The 17,168-nt window shown below is 50.0% G+C and overlaps 8 protein-coding genes across 8 annotated transcripts; 4 read left to right on the plus strand and 4 right to left on the minus strand.

Moving 5' to 3' along the window:
* Positions 1-209: 209 nt before the first annotated feature.
* BO83DRAFT_457720 (proline racemase family protein) lies at positions 210-1,247 on the minus strand (the record flags this gene model as incomplete). Its single annotated transcript, XM_025537111.1, has 1 exon — positions 210-1,247. One exon carries the CDS (start codon positions 1,245-1,247, stop codon positions 210-212), a length of 1,038 nt encoding a protein of 345 aa, XP_025391733.1.
* Positions 1,248-1,951: 704 nt separating this feature from the next.
* BO83DRAFT_434676 (fungal specific transcription factor domain-containing protein) lies at positions 1,952-4,202 on the minus strand. Its single transcript, XM_025535818.1, has 2 exons — positions 3,318-4,202; positions 1,952-3,271 (listed from the first exon to the last, which is right to left on the minus strand). The coding sequence occupies exons 1-2, from the start codon at positions 4,061-4,063 to the stop codon at positions 1,963-1,965; spliced, it is 2,055 nt and encodes a 684-aa protein (XP_025391734.1). The 5' UTR covers positions 4,064-4,202; the 3' UTR covers positions 1,952-1,962.
* Positions 4,203-4,418: 216 nt separating this feature from the next.
* BO83DRAFT_414563 (FAD-dependent oxidoreductase) lies at positions 4,419-6,165 on the plus strand. The gene is made up of 6 exons (XM_025534578.1): positions 4,419-4,585; positions 4,646-4,803; positions 4,853-5,299; positions 5,347-5,470; positions 5,518-5,829; positions 5,878-6,165. Exons 1-6 carry the CDS (start codon positions 4,434-4,436, stop codon positions 6,149-6,151), a joined length of 1,467 nt encoding a protein of 488 aa, XP_025391735.1. The 5' UTR covers positions 4,419-4,433; the 3' UTR covers positions 6,152-6,165.
* BO83DRAFT_174249 (uncharacterized protein) lies at positions 6,075-6,922 on the minus strand. The gene has a single exon (XM_025526423.1). The coding sequence runs from the start codon at positions 6,832-6,834 to the stop codon at positions 6,280-6,282; it is 555 nt and encodes a 184-aa protein (XP_025391736.1). The 5' UTR covers positions 6,835-6,922; the 3' UTR covers positions 6,075-6,279.
* Positions 6,923-7,283: 361 nt separating this feature from the next.
* Positions 7,284-9,451, minus strand: BO83DRAFT_305750 (Zn(II)2Cys6 transcription factor; the record flags this gene model as incomplete). The annotated part of the gene is made up of 4 exons (XM_025527273.1): positions 7,284-8,594; positions 8,735-8,920; positions 9,003-9,339; positions 9,393-9,451. 4 exons carry the CDS (start codon positions 9,449-9,451, stop codon positions 7,284-7,286), a joined length of 1,893 nt encoding a protein of 630 aa, XP_025391737.1.
* Positions 9,452-9,994: 543 nt separating this feature from the next.
* BO83DRAFT_434679 (short-chain dehydrogenase) lies at positions 9,995-11,145 on the plus strand (the record flags this gene model as incomplete). The annotated part of the gene is made up of 4 exons (XM_025535819.1): positions 9,995-10,381; positions 10,448-10,744; positions 10,797-10,865; positions 10,918-11,145. The coding sequence occupies 4 exons, from the start codon at positions 9,995-9,997 to the stop codon at positions 11,143-11,145; spliced, it is 981 nt and encodes a 326-aa protein (XP_025391738.1).
* A 1,959-nt stretch (positions 11,146-13,104) lies between these two features.
* On the plus strand, positions 13,105-13,922 carry BO83DRAFT_174273 (uncharacterized protein). The gene has a single exon (XM_025526424.1). It carries the CDS (start codon positions 13,231-13,233, stop codon positions 13,777-13,779), a length of 549 nt encoding a protein of 182 aa, XP_025391739.1. The 5' UTR covers positions 13,105-13,230; the 3' UTR covers positions 13,780-13,922.
* A 926-nt stretch (positions 13,923-14,848) lies between these two features.
* On the plus strand, positions 14,849-17,029 carry BO83DRAFT_434680 (MFS transporter; the record flags this gene model as incomplete). The annotated part of the gene is made up of 6 exons (XM_025535820.1): positions 14,849-15,095; positions 15,224-15,323; positions 15,382-15,394; positions 15,465-15,682; positions 15,733-16,283; positions 16,345-17,029. The coding sequence occupies 6 exons, from the start codon at positions 14,849-14,851 to the stop codon at positions 16,890-16,892; spliced, it is 1,677 nt and encodes a 558-aa protein (XP_025391740.1). The 3' UTR covers positions 16,893-17,029.
* Between the last annotated feature and the right edge of the window lie 139 nt (positions 17,030-17,168).

Genomic DNA, 17,168 nt, shown 5'->3' on the forward strand with positions numbered 1-17,168 from the left:
AAACTTAGTAGCACTGGGCTGCAAACATGAATTGGCAATATAAGTATAATGAGTACTTTTAAAGGTTTGAACCAAGATCATTTATTGAGTTTGTTCTTACGTATAATCGAGAGTCAATATATTTTAGCACTACAACTATACGACAAGCATATCTTACACAATTCGATGTAAATATCCCACATGATGCAACCTCTCAAAACAAACATTCATCAACGCAAGATAAATCCTGGAGAAAGAGGATCTTCCTCGTCTATCAAGAACCGCGACTGCGCAATCAGATGTGCCTGGCCCTTCACAAGCACATTACAGGAATCAAAGCCCCCACTGGAACTCCCCCAGGACTCTATCTCCGCTTCAAAAGCCGACCCGATAATGGAGTGATGTAAAAATATCTGGTTCTTTCGAAGCCGACCATCCGAAGCTAGGATGGCAATTCTCGCACAAGTGCCAGAGCCACACGGGGACCGATCAATCTGACCATCACCATAGACCGTAACATTCCTCTGGACGATCGTCTTCCGGTAATCTGGGTGGTGCCTTTCGTCCTCGAAAAAGATGACTGCGTACAACTCATAATCGAGATAGGTTGCTCTATCGCCAAGTGCTGCTTTTATCTCTCGCTGAAGTTTGATGAATGCATCCGCATTACCCGGCTTGACCTCAAGACCCAATTCAGCAGCACTCACTGAAGCCATAACAGCACCGGCAAAAGCCAAATCAACACGAATCTCCTCATTACGAGAAGGGATTCTCACAGATAGCCCCTTCTCTATCGGAAAGCTGGCGACATTCATGAAGTAAGCCTGTACTGGCTCTCCATCCTTCACAGTAACATGCGCTGACACACGGCCAGACGGAACATCAATGACCACATCCACAACTCCATTCTCTGGAGACTCGACAAGACCTGTTGACACAGCCCAGGACCCTAGGGCAATGGTACCATGACCACATGCCGTCGAGAATCCGCTCCTATGCCAGAACAATACACCGAAGTGCGCACCTGTGTCGTCTGGCGGAGTGATAAAGCCCCCGTACATGTCAGCATGCCCTCGGGGTTCATGACTGAGAAATTTGCGGAGCCTATCCAACGGGTGGTTCTCGGTCTGGATGATCTGGTTGCGCCGGTCAGAAACGGTTCTACCTGTTGGCATGTACCCTGATGGAACTTCGGGGATGATGCGGAATGGCTCGCCAGCTGTGTGCCAGTCCTCGGACTTAATCCAGTAAAATGGGTTGGTTGTCATTGTATGTGTGATAGTGGAAGAAGAGAAGGTGGTTAGAAATGGGATGTGAGATTAGTGGGATATAGATGTCAAGAATATATAACCTCAATTGATTAGGATCGTTCGATATTTTTCACGTTGGGGTTCCTAGGAGAAATATGCTTTTTAGACATAGAATTTTTGGATATCGAAATAGGAAGCTATCCCAAGGTGCTGGCCGGAAACGGCAACAATGCGGTCAGCTCGAAAAGGCCGATCATCCCGCATAACAATTTTACGAGTGATACAATCGCTGAAATCTTTTGGAAGAAAAAGCATGAATAAAAAGCAAAAAGACAGCGTAAAATAGAAAGCAAACAAAAGGGGACGGAAAATTGTCTGAGTATATGTAGTCTTCATAGGTCGCCCTTACCCCACCCTCTGGGAAGGAAAAGAAATAAGAAAAAGCAGACAATTGCGCCAAGACAAGAATAGAGGGAAAATATCTCACAACAATACGGTGACAGCCAAGCATAGGTATGTATGGTAGCGATATTGCAGATGCCGACCAGCATACATATAGACACTGCGTAAATGTACCTAGTTCAGGTGGTGATTTCGCCGTCCTGGAGCTACTGCTTGCCATGAATAAAATTGATTGTGAAGTGCGCCTTCCTCTCGCTCTTGATGCATCAAGATCCCCCCTGCTACCTCGGCGAAACTATCTCCAGGGCATCTACTGATCAACATTCCAATCTCATTCCATCCCCAGCCCCCACCCCGGCCCGAACACCTCCCGAAACACATCCGCAAAACCTTCATCCAGTCCCATCGCAACAGATCCCAGGACCGGATCGCAGCTGCTTCCCACCAGCCCCGATTCAGATGAACAGTGTAGCCTGCTATCCGCAACATCCCCAGGTCCCATGCGCATCCCAACTTTCGCCCGCAAAACACTAAGCAAATGTCTCCCGAGGACGGCCGCAATTCCAATTCTATGAGACGGGGTGCTTCCAGCTTTCTCTAGCTGCAGGGCTACCTGCCCTAGCAATCCTAGCAACTCGCCTTCATCGCCGGCATGGGTATCATACAAAGCGGGGAAGATTCTGAGGGCGAGAGCGGCGGCGTAGGCGATCATCGCCCAAGATGGGGAGAGAAGACAGTACAGAGGTTCCCCAATCGATTGGAGATCGTGTACAGCGAGTGTACAACATTGAACTGCGGCTGTAAAGCAGTCTTCCTGGAGGGTGTAGGAGTGAATGGATGAGGTATTTAGGGCAAAAGAGAGCATCCAGAGACGGTTATGGAGATATACGTATGTGAGGAAGGCCGTGGATATGTTCGGAGAGGGGGTGACGGCATTTGAAGTGCATCCAGGGAGCCAGGTAACTCGCCACGGGTCTAGGGTGGAGTCGACAAGATAACGGACCCAGTGAGGGTTGTCGTGGTTGAAAGAGGCTTGCTGGTGCAGGGTATGAGGAAGACCTGCTAAATGTCGACGGAGGAGAATGAAAGCACATGTGTCCTTGTCGGTAGAATCGGCAAGAGGGTGCAGCCACCATTTCTCGATATTCCGGGTAAGGGGGGACTCGGGAAAGGCAGTTGCTCGCCCGTAAGCGGCGCTGGTAGCGCGTTCCCACAGTAGGATGCGCAGCCAGGTGCGTTCGTAATTACGCGCCTGTCGCTGGGACATGATCGAGTCGGAGGCAAGGGTGTTGGAAGGATTAACCTGGTCTAAGCCTAGCTCAGTGGCGACGGCGACGGCGTAGGAAGTGTAGAGCCATGAGCGTTCCTCAGACAATGTCGGGGCAGGGGTAGCAGAGAGGAGCGAGATGTAGTATCCTTGGACGATTTCGACTGACTTGTACCCAGATGTGTGGACATGTCGCGAGAGGGTCTCGCCGTGAAAGCGCAGGCGTTTGGCGCACGATGCAGACTGGTGATCGAATTGAGCCGTAATGGCCAGAATCCATGTGAAGAGAAGAGCGGAGCGGGAGCGCACATAGTCGACGGTGTGAAGAATTGGGTCCAGAATGCCGTTGATGGGGTGTAAGCGGACGAAATAGCTAGTATTTCATTAGCAAGAGGATTGTTAGGGAGTAGTGCACATACGCTGAAAACAAACTATGCGCATCCTCTAACGGTAACAGCCCCAGCTCGATAGGATCCAGATCTGGGCCGACATCTCGAGGTGGATCCGCATCAGGTGATCGGAAATAATTCGATTGGGACTGGATGGGTAGTGTGGAATCATAAATGGCATTGAGGCCCTCTTCCAGTGTGTGTCGACTTAGCTGCAGACCTAGAGACGCGTAGACTGAGCGCTGGATGAGCTCCCGGCCTCCACTTGTAGTACATAATGAATCCAGCGACGGCGTCAATGGCTGTGCTGCGCTAGATGCGTCAGCCAGTAGTGCTAGTGGATTATTAACTGGCTCCTTTGGGGTTGGCAAGCCATCAGGGTGGCTTCTCAATGCACCGTCTGTGGTTGGCATTGACCTTTTGCCGTCACTATCATGCTGCAGCTTCGCCACGATGACTTGAAGTAGTTCCTCTTGGCCCGTGGTACCCAATACCTGCTGTACCTCATCAGCTAATACCGATGCCTTCTTGAGCTGTGCTTGCATCTTTCGATAAGACTTTTCGAACCCATTGTAGCGACCAACAGCACCAGGCTTGCGACCCAAACGACGGGGAGGGGGGATGTTGCAGCGCCGATTGTTGCGTCGACAACGGTCGCATGGCTCCGATAGATCGGGCCGAATACAGCGCATCTTCAGGTGACGGCATACTTCGCAAGCGGCTGCAGAGGGTCTGGAGGCTCTTCTAGCTTGACTTGAACGAGTGCTTGGGGCCATAGTTGAAGAATCATGGAATATGAGCTTTAAAGTTGTCGTAGGAAAATTACCCGAATTACCGAGAAATTCTGGAGAAATGCGGGGAGTCACAGTATCCGGACAACTCTATCATGGCCGATGTCACCACTTTCCATTCAGCATGGGCATGGACTGAAAGAGCTGGTTAAGATTTTTATATCTAAAGTTGCTATCAGCTTGACCGAATGGCCTTCCTCTATAACCCGGTCTTGTCATGCTTGTTCAGGCACATGATACCCGGGTGGGTCCTCCGGCCACTTAATTTAGCCACCGGAGGGTGGTTATATACCCGACGCTCGTCTTCAGCCATCACTGCACACATAAATCTTGCTCATAGCTTGAATATCACAAAATGCAAACAATTACCGTTGATGCCCTTATCTGTGGCGGGGGCATGTCAGGCCTTGCCTGTGCCTCTTTTGCCGCGTCCTCGGGGGCTAAAGTTCTCGTTGTAGAGAAGCAGTCGATCGTGGGTGGGTCATCCAATTACTCCGCAGGAATGTTGTATGTTAAAATTCAGCACCTATCAATAATAGGGGACACGTACTGATTACCTTGGTGCAGTTGGGGTCCCAAGTCCTACTCAAGTCTGCGCTCATGGGTACCATGGGGAAATCCCGATCTCCAAGCTGCCTGGATGCAAGACTATCTCCCGGCCGTACAATGGATGCGTGAAATTGGTGTCCCAGTGGCGCAAAGGTTTGATGGGATTATGACAATTGGTATGTCATTCCTCTCGTCGCAGCGAAAAGTAATTAACATGAGGTACAGGCATCGGTTTTCCAATCGATATCCCTCATCTCCATGCATGTCATCAGCAGCGCATCAGAGATAGCAATACCGGCTCACAAATCTTCACCAATACCGCTGTGGTTAAGCTACTGCAGGAAGTTCCGGGAGTCCCTGGATCGCGCGTTATTGGGGCGGTGATTCGTCGCGCGGATGGTGCACACTACGAAGTTCGAGCGAAGCGGGTTGTCCTAGCCACTGGGGGGTTTCAAGGTAACCCCAGGCTACTGTCTATGCATATGGGCCAACACGCAGACGACATGTTTGTGCGATCCAACAAGGGATCGGTGGGAGACGGGTTGACCCTAGGAACACAAGTAGGTGCAGGTAGCAGTCGTGGGATGAGTACCTTCTACGGTCATTTACTCGCGGCGCCTCTGCAGGCTGAGGAGGTCGACCCACGGGACTATTTGCCGTTGGCACAGTATCGTAAGTGATATATGTCCTCGCCATACATGGTGCTAATTATCACCTAGAAAGCAAACATTGCCTGCTTATCAACGAGAGAGGCCTGAGATTTGCGGATGAGACGACTGGCGACGAGATCATCAATCAGTATCTCGCGAAGCAAGAGAAACGGCGAGGATTTCTTCTTTTCAAGTATGTCTCCCCTTGATGTTCCCCGAAGTATATGTCTGACAACGCAGCGATCGCACTCGGGCCCAGCACTGCATCTCCGCACCGTTCCCTAACGCGGGTGAGATCGATCGTCTGGCCAAAGCTCAGGAACACGGCTGCCGTGTCGGTAGTGCGCCGAGCATCAACGGGCTGGTCAACATACTCAAACAATGGGGAGTAAATGAGACACAAGCTCGAAGGACAATTGAACACTATGATCAGGTCATCCGGCTAGGTAACTCGACTGTGGCGTTGGATGCCCCTGTCGGGGCAGGCGGAAAACCTCCAGTTCCCTTAGTAGAGGGCGACGGACCCTTCTTTTGTATGGAAGTGCAGCCATCGTACGTATCCCTCCTTCGATGCAACTGTGCATACGACTGATCATGCAGAATTACATTCACGTACGGTGGCATTAGAATCGATACTAAGGGCCGTGCGCTGACGACCGATGGGAACCCCATCCCAGGGCTGTTAGTTGCTGGGGTTGATGGTGGAGGGTTCAGTAACCTTGGATATGCGGGCGGGTTGGCTCTTGCCTTTGTGACGGGCTTCTGGGCTTCAAAGGCAATTGCGATCGAGTTGAATCTGCCGGTCCCTAGCTTGCCGGCCGCAGACTCGCGAGATGCAGTAGATCGAGACGTTGGAATGGGAAGTAAACTGTAAAGACATGTGTATCGGATAGCTTTCCTGTGATGTGTTTATTACTAGAGGATTGACATTCTGATCGAGTCAAGTACAAAATCAATAGATACACATGATTTCAACGCAAAAATGTTCAAAAGTTATACCAGTCACGCCCTGGATCTTTCGGACTTTTCATTCTCTATAATCTCAATTCCGGCTTTCATCGCTGTCTGATGACGATACCTCAGAGCAACCGCAAAACCCACAACACCCACAATCCACCAAGACCAGAGTATAGGCAAGCTTCTTCCCAAGTAAGGGTTACATCCTCGCGTCCAGACCTGAAGGAGCGTATCATAGAGCTCCCTACCAGGCAGAGCATATCCCCAGCGATAGAAACCCGGCGATAGCTCAAAGGGGCTAAGCGTGCTCGAGACATTCAGGATAATCCAAGTCAAGATAGCGAAGGGAATGATCTGCATCGGCACAAACGTGGTGACAAACTCAAGGAGCAAGAAGTGAACTTGCATTGCAAGCCAGATAGTCATCGAAGTCAATCCAAACTGCGAGGAATGGACGTCCCACTCTTCGCGAAAGACCCATATATATCCGGACATTGCGAGAGCACTGCTGAACGTGTACACGAAAGCGACAAGGGCACGGAAGCTAATCAGCTGAGTGAGCGAGACAGCGAAAAGATTGAATTTCAATGAAATTTTCATTGATAGCCATGAGGAAAAAGAATTGTTGAAGGATCAGCATAAACATCGATACGGTATTTGCTTTCCTTTTAGGCACCCTTCACAAGCATACGGAATCGAATGAGTTGGGTTGGTAACGAGTCATGTTCATTAGCGCAGATTTAGTGGGTCAAGGACTCCTACTGTATAAACGTTTATTTACATGGCAAGCTATATCAGCATATGCAGTTAGTCTCCTCTGATTCGAACAAAAGAATTCTTGTGATGCTAGTCTACTTACCCAACTCATGTCACCAGAAAAGTCCCACAGATTCAAAAGCTCACTTGGCAGGCGCGATAGATCGAATTCGGGCTCGGTCGAAGACAGCATCTTGGGCTCTGCCACAGATATTGACCCCTCCGTTTGAGACTCAAGGGTAATTCCTAGCATTGGATCGAATGTATCTGTCTCGGTCTCCGCTATACAGGTGTCAGAAAAGGCCAGATAGGGAATAGATATTGATCTTACTGGAAGTGGTGCTGTGGCCATTGGTATTCCCGCCACCGTTGCTGCTATCTGATGGGGATACTCTGCAAAGCACAGGGGCATCCAGCTTCCTCAGCATGATACTAGTTGACTGCCAGGCTTGCCAGGCCTCCGCCGACTCATCCTTATATTGTGACCAGATCCGCTGCGAAGTTTGGAGGGCAAGAAGCAGATCATCCTTTCTCGGCGTTCCAGCCTGCCCGCCTTGTGCACTTTCCCGCTCGAGATTGTGGAGCTCCAGGCATACCACCATCGCCGCCAGCATGAAATCATTCGTGGCCAAGGAAGTCACAAACCAGCGACATTGCGCTAGCACTCCTCCTGCTTGAACCTGACCATCAATAGTCGCTTGATGCTGCAGAATATTCACTGCTGCGTCAAGACAGATACGTCGAGACTCTGCATACCGAACATCTGAGCGGCCTTCGCAGAGGGACTTGCGATGTAAGATGCACCGCGTCTTCTGATAGAGGATTTCCAGGTTATAGCGCAGCATGATGAGACGTGGCGATGTCGTAACAGACTCAGATACGCTGCGGAATTGGAGACATACTGGGACTGCGGCATAGGACTCATTTAGTTGCTTGTCGAGTTGATAAATCAGTGCGGACGGGATAGGCGCGGTGGATGCAGCATGGTCAATCACGAGACCAAATACCCTGGAGAGTCGACCTTTCGCAATCAAATAAGCCACCGGGGTAAATGCTGTGTCAGGACGGGCTGGTGGCAAGCTCTTCGAGTCCTCAGAGAAGTCCTCGTCTAGGAGATTGTGTGGCGGTTGTGTATCTGCCAACCCGTCATAGATCATTCGGGGCAAACCCAACTGGAACGAAATGAGTGCATCCAGTTGGGACATGAGCGTCCATATACGTCTTCGCATTTCGGCTGCAAAACAAGAGAGCTCTGGATAGCGGGAACCGTCCCGATGAAGGCCAGCCCGCATGGCCAGGCGGTTGATCATTCCCATTAACAACCAGACCTCGTGATGAAACTCTTCGCCCCGAAAATACTCCGTTTGCGCGTAGAACATTAGTGCCTCTATGGTATATTTCGTTGGAGCTGTATACTTGTTATCAATGAGGCAATAGGCAGCTTGTTGCCGAAAATCATCACACAGCCCGTGGGTGTCGCCGATCGGGTCTGGTCTGCGGCCCTCAGTGAGCTGGTGATGGTGGATTGCCAAACACATGATACTGAAGAGAATACTCAACCATGCCAGATTGACATCTTGTGGATGAGTCCAGAATTGGTCATACTGTGAACGTCAGCAGACGTACACATGTCACGTGATTGGGTCGCCTACTTCTTTCTGGAATGTCGGGGCATGCAGGACAACTGTACAACTGCGTTAGAATTTGCAACCAATATTCCTTCAAAGGACGTGTACATACGAACACCCGGCTCCATAGAGCTGAAAAATCGTGACACCAGCCGATCTACAGTCGGTCTTAGCGGGAGGTGACTCAGGACCTCCGCTATCCCGCCGGGCGGAGACACCCCTCGGAGAAGGGCGGACCCGTTATCACACCGGGAAGGCAGATATGATGGCCCTAACTCGACGCACTCTTTGAGCTCGGCAATCTGCCAGCCAGATCGTCGGGTCATGTTAGTACAATGTCCTAGTGGAGTTTGTGATGACCGCAAAAGGAAGGTTCTCACGTACACTGTCTTGCAGTGCGGTCCAATGAGCCCCTGAGACATAAGTCATCCCCGTCTGACCGACCCGCAGGCTACCAAAGGAGTTGGTCACTGTTTCTGGGCTAGCAGCCAGGGAAGAATCGCTCTTATGCGCCAGGTGAACTGGGGTCTCTACCGTTTGAGGGGTTTCGCCCTTTTGCAATGCTACCACTAGATCCTCCAGTTGGCGGATCCGTTGGGTCAACTGCCGGGGCTGAGCAGGTCCATTCCTCCGCGGAGCTGCTGAGGGAGGGTGAGCATATACGCATCCTAACCCACGCTTGGTACAGCTACTACAAGGCTGGAGACGGTCACATCTTAATCTCCAGGGGGTTATTCAGTCATTCACGCGAACTACCAAAACGGTGTGCCTTACTTTTTCTGACGACAAAATGTGCAGGATATAGGCGTCCGAACGGGGGGCTTAGATGCCATTGTCCCTGATACAAAGGAGTCTTGTAACAGGGTGCGTTGAATGGATGGGGATATTGATGTGATATTGATGGTGGGCGTCTCTCGCGGGGTTCACCGCCGCGTCTTACTCAGCTAGATGTCTTAATACGAGCCTGCAAGGTTTTCTTTATGTTGAACAATTCATAGTGTCGTCTTTGAAATCTCCATAGCATACACACTCTTTACTTGGATACCCAGCCCCAGAAATGTCTAGTCTGTTGGAACCATCTGAGCTGGGCCATGATACAGGCTTGTTCACCGAGACATTCCGTGTATTGGGCTCAATGACACTCCAAGATCGGCCGGGCTTGGCGCGCCGGGCCGGAGATGCTAGCGCCGGAGATGGTCCCGCCCTCCCGAATTGTGGCTCCGGACTGAGGGTCCAGAGAGCTTCACCTAGTATAAATCCACTATTATGATCCAGGTATACGTCTCAATTCCCATTCCAAATCATCCAACATTTTCTAATATTCTCCAAGATAATATACCATCACACTCGAGCATACACTCACAGGCACGCACACAATGGCACCCGCCCTCGGCCAGATCTTCCCCCCAAACCCTACTTTTGTCGAGAAAGACATGCCCGACCTGACGGGAAAGGTAACTATCGTCACTGGTGCAACCTCCGGAGTCGGTTTCAACGCAGCATCCATTCTATATTCAAAAAATGCCACTGTTTACATCGCAGCCCGATCTGCCGACAAGGCCCGCACGGCTATCAACGAGATCCAGACCTCCACGGAGGGAGCACATAGCCGTGGTCGCCTCTCCTTCCTACAACTAGATCTGTCCGACCTAGCGAGCATCAAAGAAAGCGCCAATAGGTTATTGGAACAGGAAGACCGCCTTGATATACTGATTCACAATGCCGGGGTCATGACTCCCCCGGCGGGCAGTAGGACAATTACTGTATTTGCCCCATAGCAATAACAACAAACTGATGGGTAAAACATGAAAGGCTGATATGTGATATAGGGCCATGATCTTGAAATGGGAACAAATTGTCTCGGTCCCTACCTCTTCAATAAACTCCTTCTTCCCCTTACTCAGCGCACCGCGGCCACGGCTCCTGCGGGTAGTGTGCGCGTGGTGTGGCTATCATCCATGTTGGCCTCGTTTGCGGCACCCGGTGGAATTATCTTCGATGATGAAAGTGATTCTCCGAAGGTTCTGTCTGATGCGATGCAGAACTATATGGAAAGTAAAGTGGGGAATATGTTTATCGCCAAGGAGATGGCGAAGCGGTATGGTGGGGATGGCATTCTCAGTTTGGTCCGTTTGGCCCTTATCATTAACTCGTATGATATATGCTAATGAGACGCAGAGCGTGCATCCCGGCCTCATGAAGACTGAGTTACAAAGACATAATTCTGCTATTCAGTCCACGGTTATGGTACGTTCTCATTTTCCCGCAAGAACCTCAACTCCTGGCTGACAATACGCAGGGCTGGATATTCAAAGGTCCCCGATACGGAGCATACAGTGAACTCTTTGCGGCGCTGTCTCCGGAAGTTACGGAAGAGAAGAATGGAGCGTATATTATTCCCTGGGGGAGGTTCGGCCCTATCCCTTGTCATCTTCAGAAGGCCTTGGTGTCGAAGCGTGATGGAGGGGCAGGGACGGCGGAGAGGTTTTGGGCTTGGTGTGAGAAGGAAACTGCTCCGTATCTATGAAACGTCTGTTGCTTTTTCTTTCTATACTTGACTATTGTTTCGCATGGGGTTTCATGGTATAATAGTTTTTGTTTGGCGCCCAATTCGATCCGAAATTAATGCCTTATTGTCTAGTTTATCGTGTGAAACACAAAATATAAATGGCAGGATACTTCTTATGACAGGTAGACATTAGCTCGTATTCAACTACAGAGAACATCATGGTAATACAAGTCCCGTTGTTAACAACAGATTTGTTCCTTTGAAACCCAGATGGCCCAAACTGGAAGCTTTGAATCTTCACTACGATCCCTCGATTTACCCCATGTGCGCCTGTATCGATCTGGTGAGTAGTGACTAATCGGGTCCTGATACTGTGCACTTTTGATCAAGAAATGTCCTTTGCCGCATTATTTCAAATCACAGGCAGGCAAAAGTATCTTGCTGCATCGATGGAACGGGAAGAGGTGGAGGGTAGACCTACAGTCCGATAGTTGACACATTTACCCCTCTCTTCAGACAGCGACCCAGGCCAGATTGTCCGAGACTATGTGTCTGTTTGCCTGGTAACGGGTGAAAACATCACTAAATCGCCAACCTCTACTCCCCGGTATACTCCGGTATACTGATAACCTCCTCGCAGGCCTTGATGTTCAGCCGATGTTTCCCGAGCCTTTGGGGGACGCAGGGAGACTTCCTTTACCGTCCTGCAATAACTCTCACTTGCTGCAATTGTAGAAAGTGCAGCATGTTATCCTCATGGCTTAGCAGTCTGCATAAATCAACGAACTGAATATCACGTTAACGAAAATGAAGCGAAGTATATCTGACATTTTCAGTTCTTGGTAGGTTTAGTATTCAGGAGAGATGTAGAGGATTCCCTGGTAGCCATTGCTATCAGTCCATAATATTGACAGCGCATTAAAAAGATAGTGGGTAGATGGTGAACTTGGAAGGTCCTGGTATTGACTAGTAATAACCCTGGTCAGACAGCTACATATGACAGAGAGTATGCAGGCAAGTGGGCCATTTGAGCCATGCACTGTTGACGTTTTTCGGTTAACAAGATCTGGAGTGTCAGTCAAAGGGCATCATGGTCCTTTCTTGGGGCTATTGCATCTGGTGTTAGATATTTATTAGTCGTCTGGATTATTATGCCGTGCTGGGAAGGATTGTGTCCTTTCAATGAATAGTACTATAGGACGTATGTCGCTCATGACTGTGATTATGGGTCACTTTAGTGAGCTCCTACTCCAGCTCTTTACTCGGAAGACAAAAATTCGAAACCGTCAATTGTATCAGGAGTACACAAAGATTATGATAACGTGCAGCTGTTACTAAACAGAAGCTCAATAATGGCATTTCCAATTGCAGTTGTCGCTGTTTCATGCGTCATTGGTAGGTTCCATCTTATAACTAGGCGGCCGAACAACAGTAGTATAAATGAATCGTAAGAACATATATTTTGTAAAACTAGGACCCACAAGAGAGAATTACCACTTGTCTCCACGTGCTCAGTCCAAGGCATTGTGAAGCGCCTTACTACTGATAAGAGTATTATGAGATGAAATCTTTCTGCTAAGGTTGTTATCGAATTCTTCCCTCAAGTGGCGCGTTTATAGTCTACGCGGAGCCTCTCCAAGTACCTGATCGGCAAGGCGCAGAAGCGCTAGTCAAGGACCTTCTTGGGCATCTCGTGAGAAATTTCGTTGGAGCCTTAGCAACCTAGACCTATGGCTTGAATGCTCTGAAACATGCGGATATGTAAATTTGAATGACACACGTTCACTCCAGGAGTAGGCACCTCTTTTGTCTAGCTGTACGCAAAGCCCTGCTATTAGGTAGACAGACATTCGGGAGCCAGTTAGAAACCCTAAACCGTGTCATATAACCACCAAGAAGCGCCAGCGGCTCGATTTCCCGTGCTGGCTAAGCCCTCTCTAATATTTTGTAGTGATGCTGAGCACTAATAACGCGCGTCGCAAGTGACCAGCCCATCTGGTTAGTGACCGCAACCGGTAATGCCGATCAGCTGAGGCAGTCCGACGGGAATTCCTTGATCCGACGCCAGATTCCCTACTTCTCCACCGGGATAATTCTCAAAGAATGTCAATAATCACCAGCATTCCTCGGTACGAGAGAACGGCGAAGATCTCAAGCACTTTTGACACGGGACCTGCTCCGTTCTCTTTAGTGAGAAATCGGAATGACGTCGCTTTTCCGAGGACGACCGGAGGGACTCATGAGGGTACATTTGGTGGATACTCGGCTAATCCGTTGCACCACTCAAGGGGCCCTTGTGGCGCCGGTTCCGCGGATGAAGCCGACGGCAACATTCGGACTCTCATTTCACCTTCTTCTTTTGACCGTTTTAGGGGTCTTGGCACGTGCGATTTGATGGAGACAGTAAGACCTGACTGGCTCATTATTGGATATGAGGTTATCCACTGGGATGATGACCCATCCACGGATGATGTTAAAAACTGCAAGTCTACCCCAACGACATCGAATCATACAATCCTGAAAAATTTTTCTGTTATGTCCTGCTTTCATTCCCCTTTCTCACTTTTCTATGGCCCCTTCCCATTCTCCACCGTCATCCGCATAACCTGCGAGAGCGCTCGCACGCACACCAAACCAGGTCGACCCGAGTAGCAAGAGGCAAACTGCCTCAACCCAAAGCGCCATGAGGAGAGCTATCCTGCATCTCCCAGTCCCTTAAGACTAGCCTTATCATTCCCAATGCGACACAGTCCACATCGGACATCTATCCGGCTCTTCACACTCAATCGAGAGTGCCATTCGTGTTCGTACAGAGGCAACCAGCAAAAACAATCGAAGCGACAGCATCAGCTCTGCCCTGGGTCACTGGCGGCAAGCGGGGTACTTCGTACCTAGTAGTTAAGGGTGCTGTGGACCTGCCTGTTACGCATTGATGTTATGTCAAACTTTTTCCCAGTCTTCCTGCGGCGCATGAATCGTGGAGTTTATATAGGGTTCAACAACTCCCCCTCCCGTCGTCCCACGGCTTTCCTTCCCATCCCATTCCTCCCGGTCTTTCCTCTCCACATCTCGACCCATCCTGAGGTAGTATTTTGTTACTCCTCTTCCTTTGTTGCAAGTTTGATTCCTGTTTTGCGACCGAATCAACTAGCATTTCTCTTTTAAGCGTGTCATCTTTTGGACTACAAAAGACTGTCAATACCCGGCTACCAGCCTGAATTTATATACGAAACAAAAACTATTTCCGAGTGTTTTCTGTGTGGTGTCGTCACAACACTAGACATAGTCATTCTAGGACTGAAAGACGGACACGAACACTCCGACCACGCGCCCAAGCAAAAACCCAGAGAGCGACCTGTTTTGTGATCATTCCATTGCGCCAACTACCATCGCGGTCTCCCTTCGCACCTCGGATGCCCTTATCTGCACGCCTGCCCGCCATTGCACTCCCTAGCGTCTGCCCTGATAGCGCCCTGCGACAACCTCTCCTACTCACGGTCTACTAGGTTGTAAGAACAGACGAGATTCGAATCGTTTTTTCCAGAGCAGCAATCCAAACAATCGAATCTAGCCCCGGCGACAAGGCATACCGTGCCCTATTTAGGTCCCCGGCATACAACCCCAGCGACAATTTAGGTCGATACGTTTTTATTTTTAGCCACGCGCCACATCCCACTCGTCGTTACCCCCTTGCGACTTATCTCCGGAACGCCTGATCAAAATGGGTAGCTGGTGGAAAAACTGGCAGCGAGACCGCTCGCAGATCCCTGAGGTCGTGATCCCTCTGGCCGATGCCCCCACTACGACTCCCCAAACGGAGAAGGATGCCGAATCCAATGTCAACAGCTTAGATTCCCAGGAAAAGGGTGCTGCTTCCGCACCCGAAAGCACTACGCTAACCCTCGAGGCCCTTCGTGCAGAAGTCGACTCTGCCGTCTCTGCATCGGGCCATAACTCTGTTTATGATCGTATGTTTCTGTTGCCTCGTAATGGGCGATCTTCGACCCCCAAGGAGCCGGCTATTCTCTCTCTCCCAGCCAGGACCCCCTCCTACCAATTTACCGAAGGATCTGGATGTCTGACTGGATGAATGCAGGCAAGGCCAAGATTATCAACAAGGCCATCCAAGATATCGGCATGGGTCGGTATCAGTGGGAACTTTATATCCTGTGTGGATTTGGTTGGACTGCTGACAAGTGAGTCGACTGATTCCTAGAATTCGTTCAAGCTGTGCTAACAAGTTTCTTCCTACAGCCTCTGGCTACAGGTGAGACCACAGCAATTCATTTACTGACACTGTCGAATGAAATGCAGTCGAATTAACACGGCCTACGTAGGGAGTTGCCCTGACCCTAACCCCCTTGTCTATGGAATTCGGCATCTCCGAATCCTACGTTCGTTTTACTACCTGCTCCTTGTTTGTTGGTCTGATCGTTGGCGCCACTTTCTGGGGTCTTGCATCTGATATGATTGGACGTCGATTGGCTTTCAATACGACTCTCTTCTTGTGTGGCGCGTTTGGTCTCGCATCGGGCGGTGGTCCCAGCTGGGTTGGGTATGTTCCCGCCTACCCCTGAAATGTCGCGATGGCTAACAGAGTATCAGTACCTGTGCCCTCTACGCTTGCTTGGGATTGGGAGTAGGTGGTAATCTGCCTGTCGACGCTGCCATCTTCCTCGAGTTCTTGCCCGGTGCTTCAGGAAACATCTTGAGTTCACTGGCCACATTCTGGTCAGTGGGTACCTTCATTGCCAGTATGCTGGCCTGGGCTTTCATCCCCAACTACTCTTGCTCTGACTCGAGCAACTGCACCAAGGAAAACAACATGGGCTGGAGATACCTTGTTCTTTCTCTGGGTGCCATCACCATGGTGTTCTGGATGTGTCGATTCTTCTTCTTCAAGCTGTACGAATCGCCCAAGTTTCTAGTCGCCAAGGGCCGGGATGAGGACGCAGTCGCAGCTATTCACGGTGTTGCCCATCACAACAAGAAGAAGACCTGGCTCACGGTGGAAATTTTGCAAGAGATCGGCGGAGCTACCGAAGATAGCAAGGAACAGAACCTTTCCTCCACGCAAATTCTGAAGCGCTCGCTGTCCAAGTTCTCCGTGCAGCAGATCGGACCTTTGTTCTCGTCCAAGCGTCTTGGAATCACCAGTAAGCTTTCCCCTTACATCATCAGCAACAGCCCCCATCAAGAACTAACGATGAAAACCAGCCGCCCTCATCTGGCTCTGCTGGACCACCATCGGCATGGGATACACGCTCTTCAACGCCTTCCTGCCCCAGTACCTCGGCTCCTCGTCTTCCGTATACATCACCTACCGTAACTACGCTATCACCTCCGTGACCGGACTCTTCGGCCCTATTCTGGCCCTCTACATGGTCGACGTCAAGTACGTCGGTCGGAAAGGTACAATGGCCCTGTCGACATTGATCACCGCCGTCCTGCTCTTCTGCTTCACTGCAGCCAAGACATCTGATACTCAACTCGTGTGCTCTGCTCTCGAGTCCTTTACCCAGATGATCATGTATGGTGTGCTATACGCCTACACCCCCGAGGTCTTCCCCGCTCCCAACCGCGGTACCGGCTCGGGTATAGCTAGTTGCTTGAACCGCATTGCTGGTTTCTGTGCTCCTATCATTGGTATTTATGCTTCTGCGAACCCCAGTGCGCCTATCTATGCTTCGGGTGCGTTGTTGTTGGTTTCGTTTGTGGCCATGGTGCTGCTTCCAATTGAGACTGCTGGTAAGCAGAGTCTGTAGAGGGTTCTTGTTGGGCATGTGTACATGATAGAGCTTGGAAAGATTGATATGTCTTTCAGTTGATACCATTGTTGTTATGTATCTATATGTTGTTATGACCGAGATAGCGTGCATGATTGGACTTTTGGTAGAGAGGTAGAAATATAGATGGACTCTATGATTTGAACTTCGATCCGGGATGTAGTCTTCTCGCTATACTTCCTAGTACTCAAATGTGCCGACTATGTGAGATCAGGTCCAAATTTTCTGTCTCTAACCCTAGTTCAGTTCAGAACA

Source organism: Aspergillus eucalypticola (genome assembly GCF_003184535.1).
Source record: "Aspergillus eucalypticola CBS 122712 chromosome Unknown BO83scaffold_4, whole genome shotgun sequence".
In the NCBI taxonomy this organism is placed as follows: Eukaryota; Fungi; Ascomycota; class Eurotiomycetes; order Eurotiales; family Aspergillaceae; genus Aspergillus; species Aspergillus eucalypticola.

Coding starts and splice junctions, on each gene's coding strand:
- BO83DRAFT_434676 (XM_025535818.1), bottom strand. CDS start 4,063: ATGGCCCCAAGCACTCGTTCAAGTCAAGCTAGAAGAGCCTCCAGACCC. Junction 3,272..3,317: donor GCGCATAGTTTGTTTTCAGC/GTATGTGCACTA, acceptor ATGAAATACTAG/CTATTTCGTCCGCTTACACC.
- BO83DRAFT_414563 (XM_025534578.1), top strand. CDS start 4,434: ATGCAAACAATTACCGTTGATGCCCTTATCTGTGGCGGGGGCATGTCA. Junction 4,804..4,852: donor TGATGGGATTATGACAATTG/GTATGTCATTCC, acceptor CATGAGGTACAG/GCATCGGTTTTCCAATCGAT. Junction 5,300..5,346: donor TTTGCCGTTGGCACAGTATC/GTAAGTGATATA, acceptor ATTATCACCTAG/AAAGCAAACATTGCCTGCTT.
- BO83DRAFT_174249 (XM_025526423.1), bottom strand. CDS start 6,834: ATGAAAATTTCATTGAAATTCAATCTTTTCGCTGTCTCGCTCACTCAG.
- BO83DRAFT_174273 (XM_025526424.1), top strand. CDS start 13,231: ATGTCAATAATCACCAGCATTCCTCGGTACGAGAGAACGGCGAAGATC.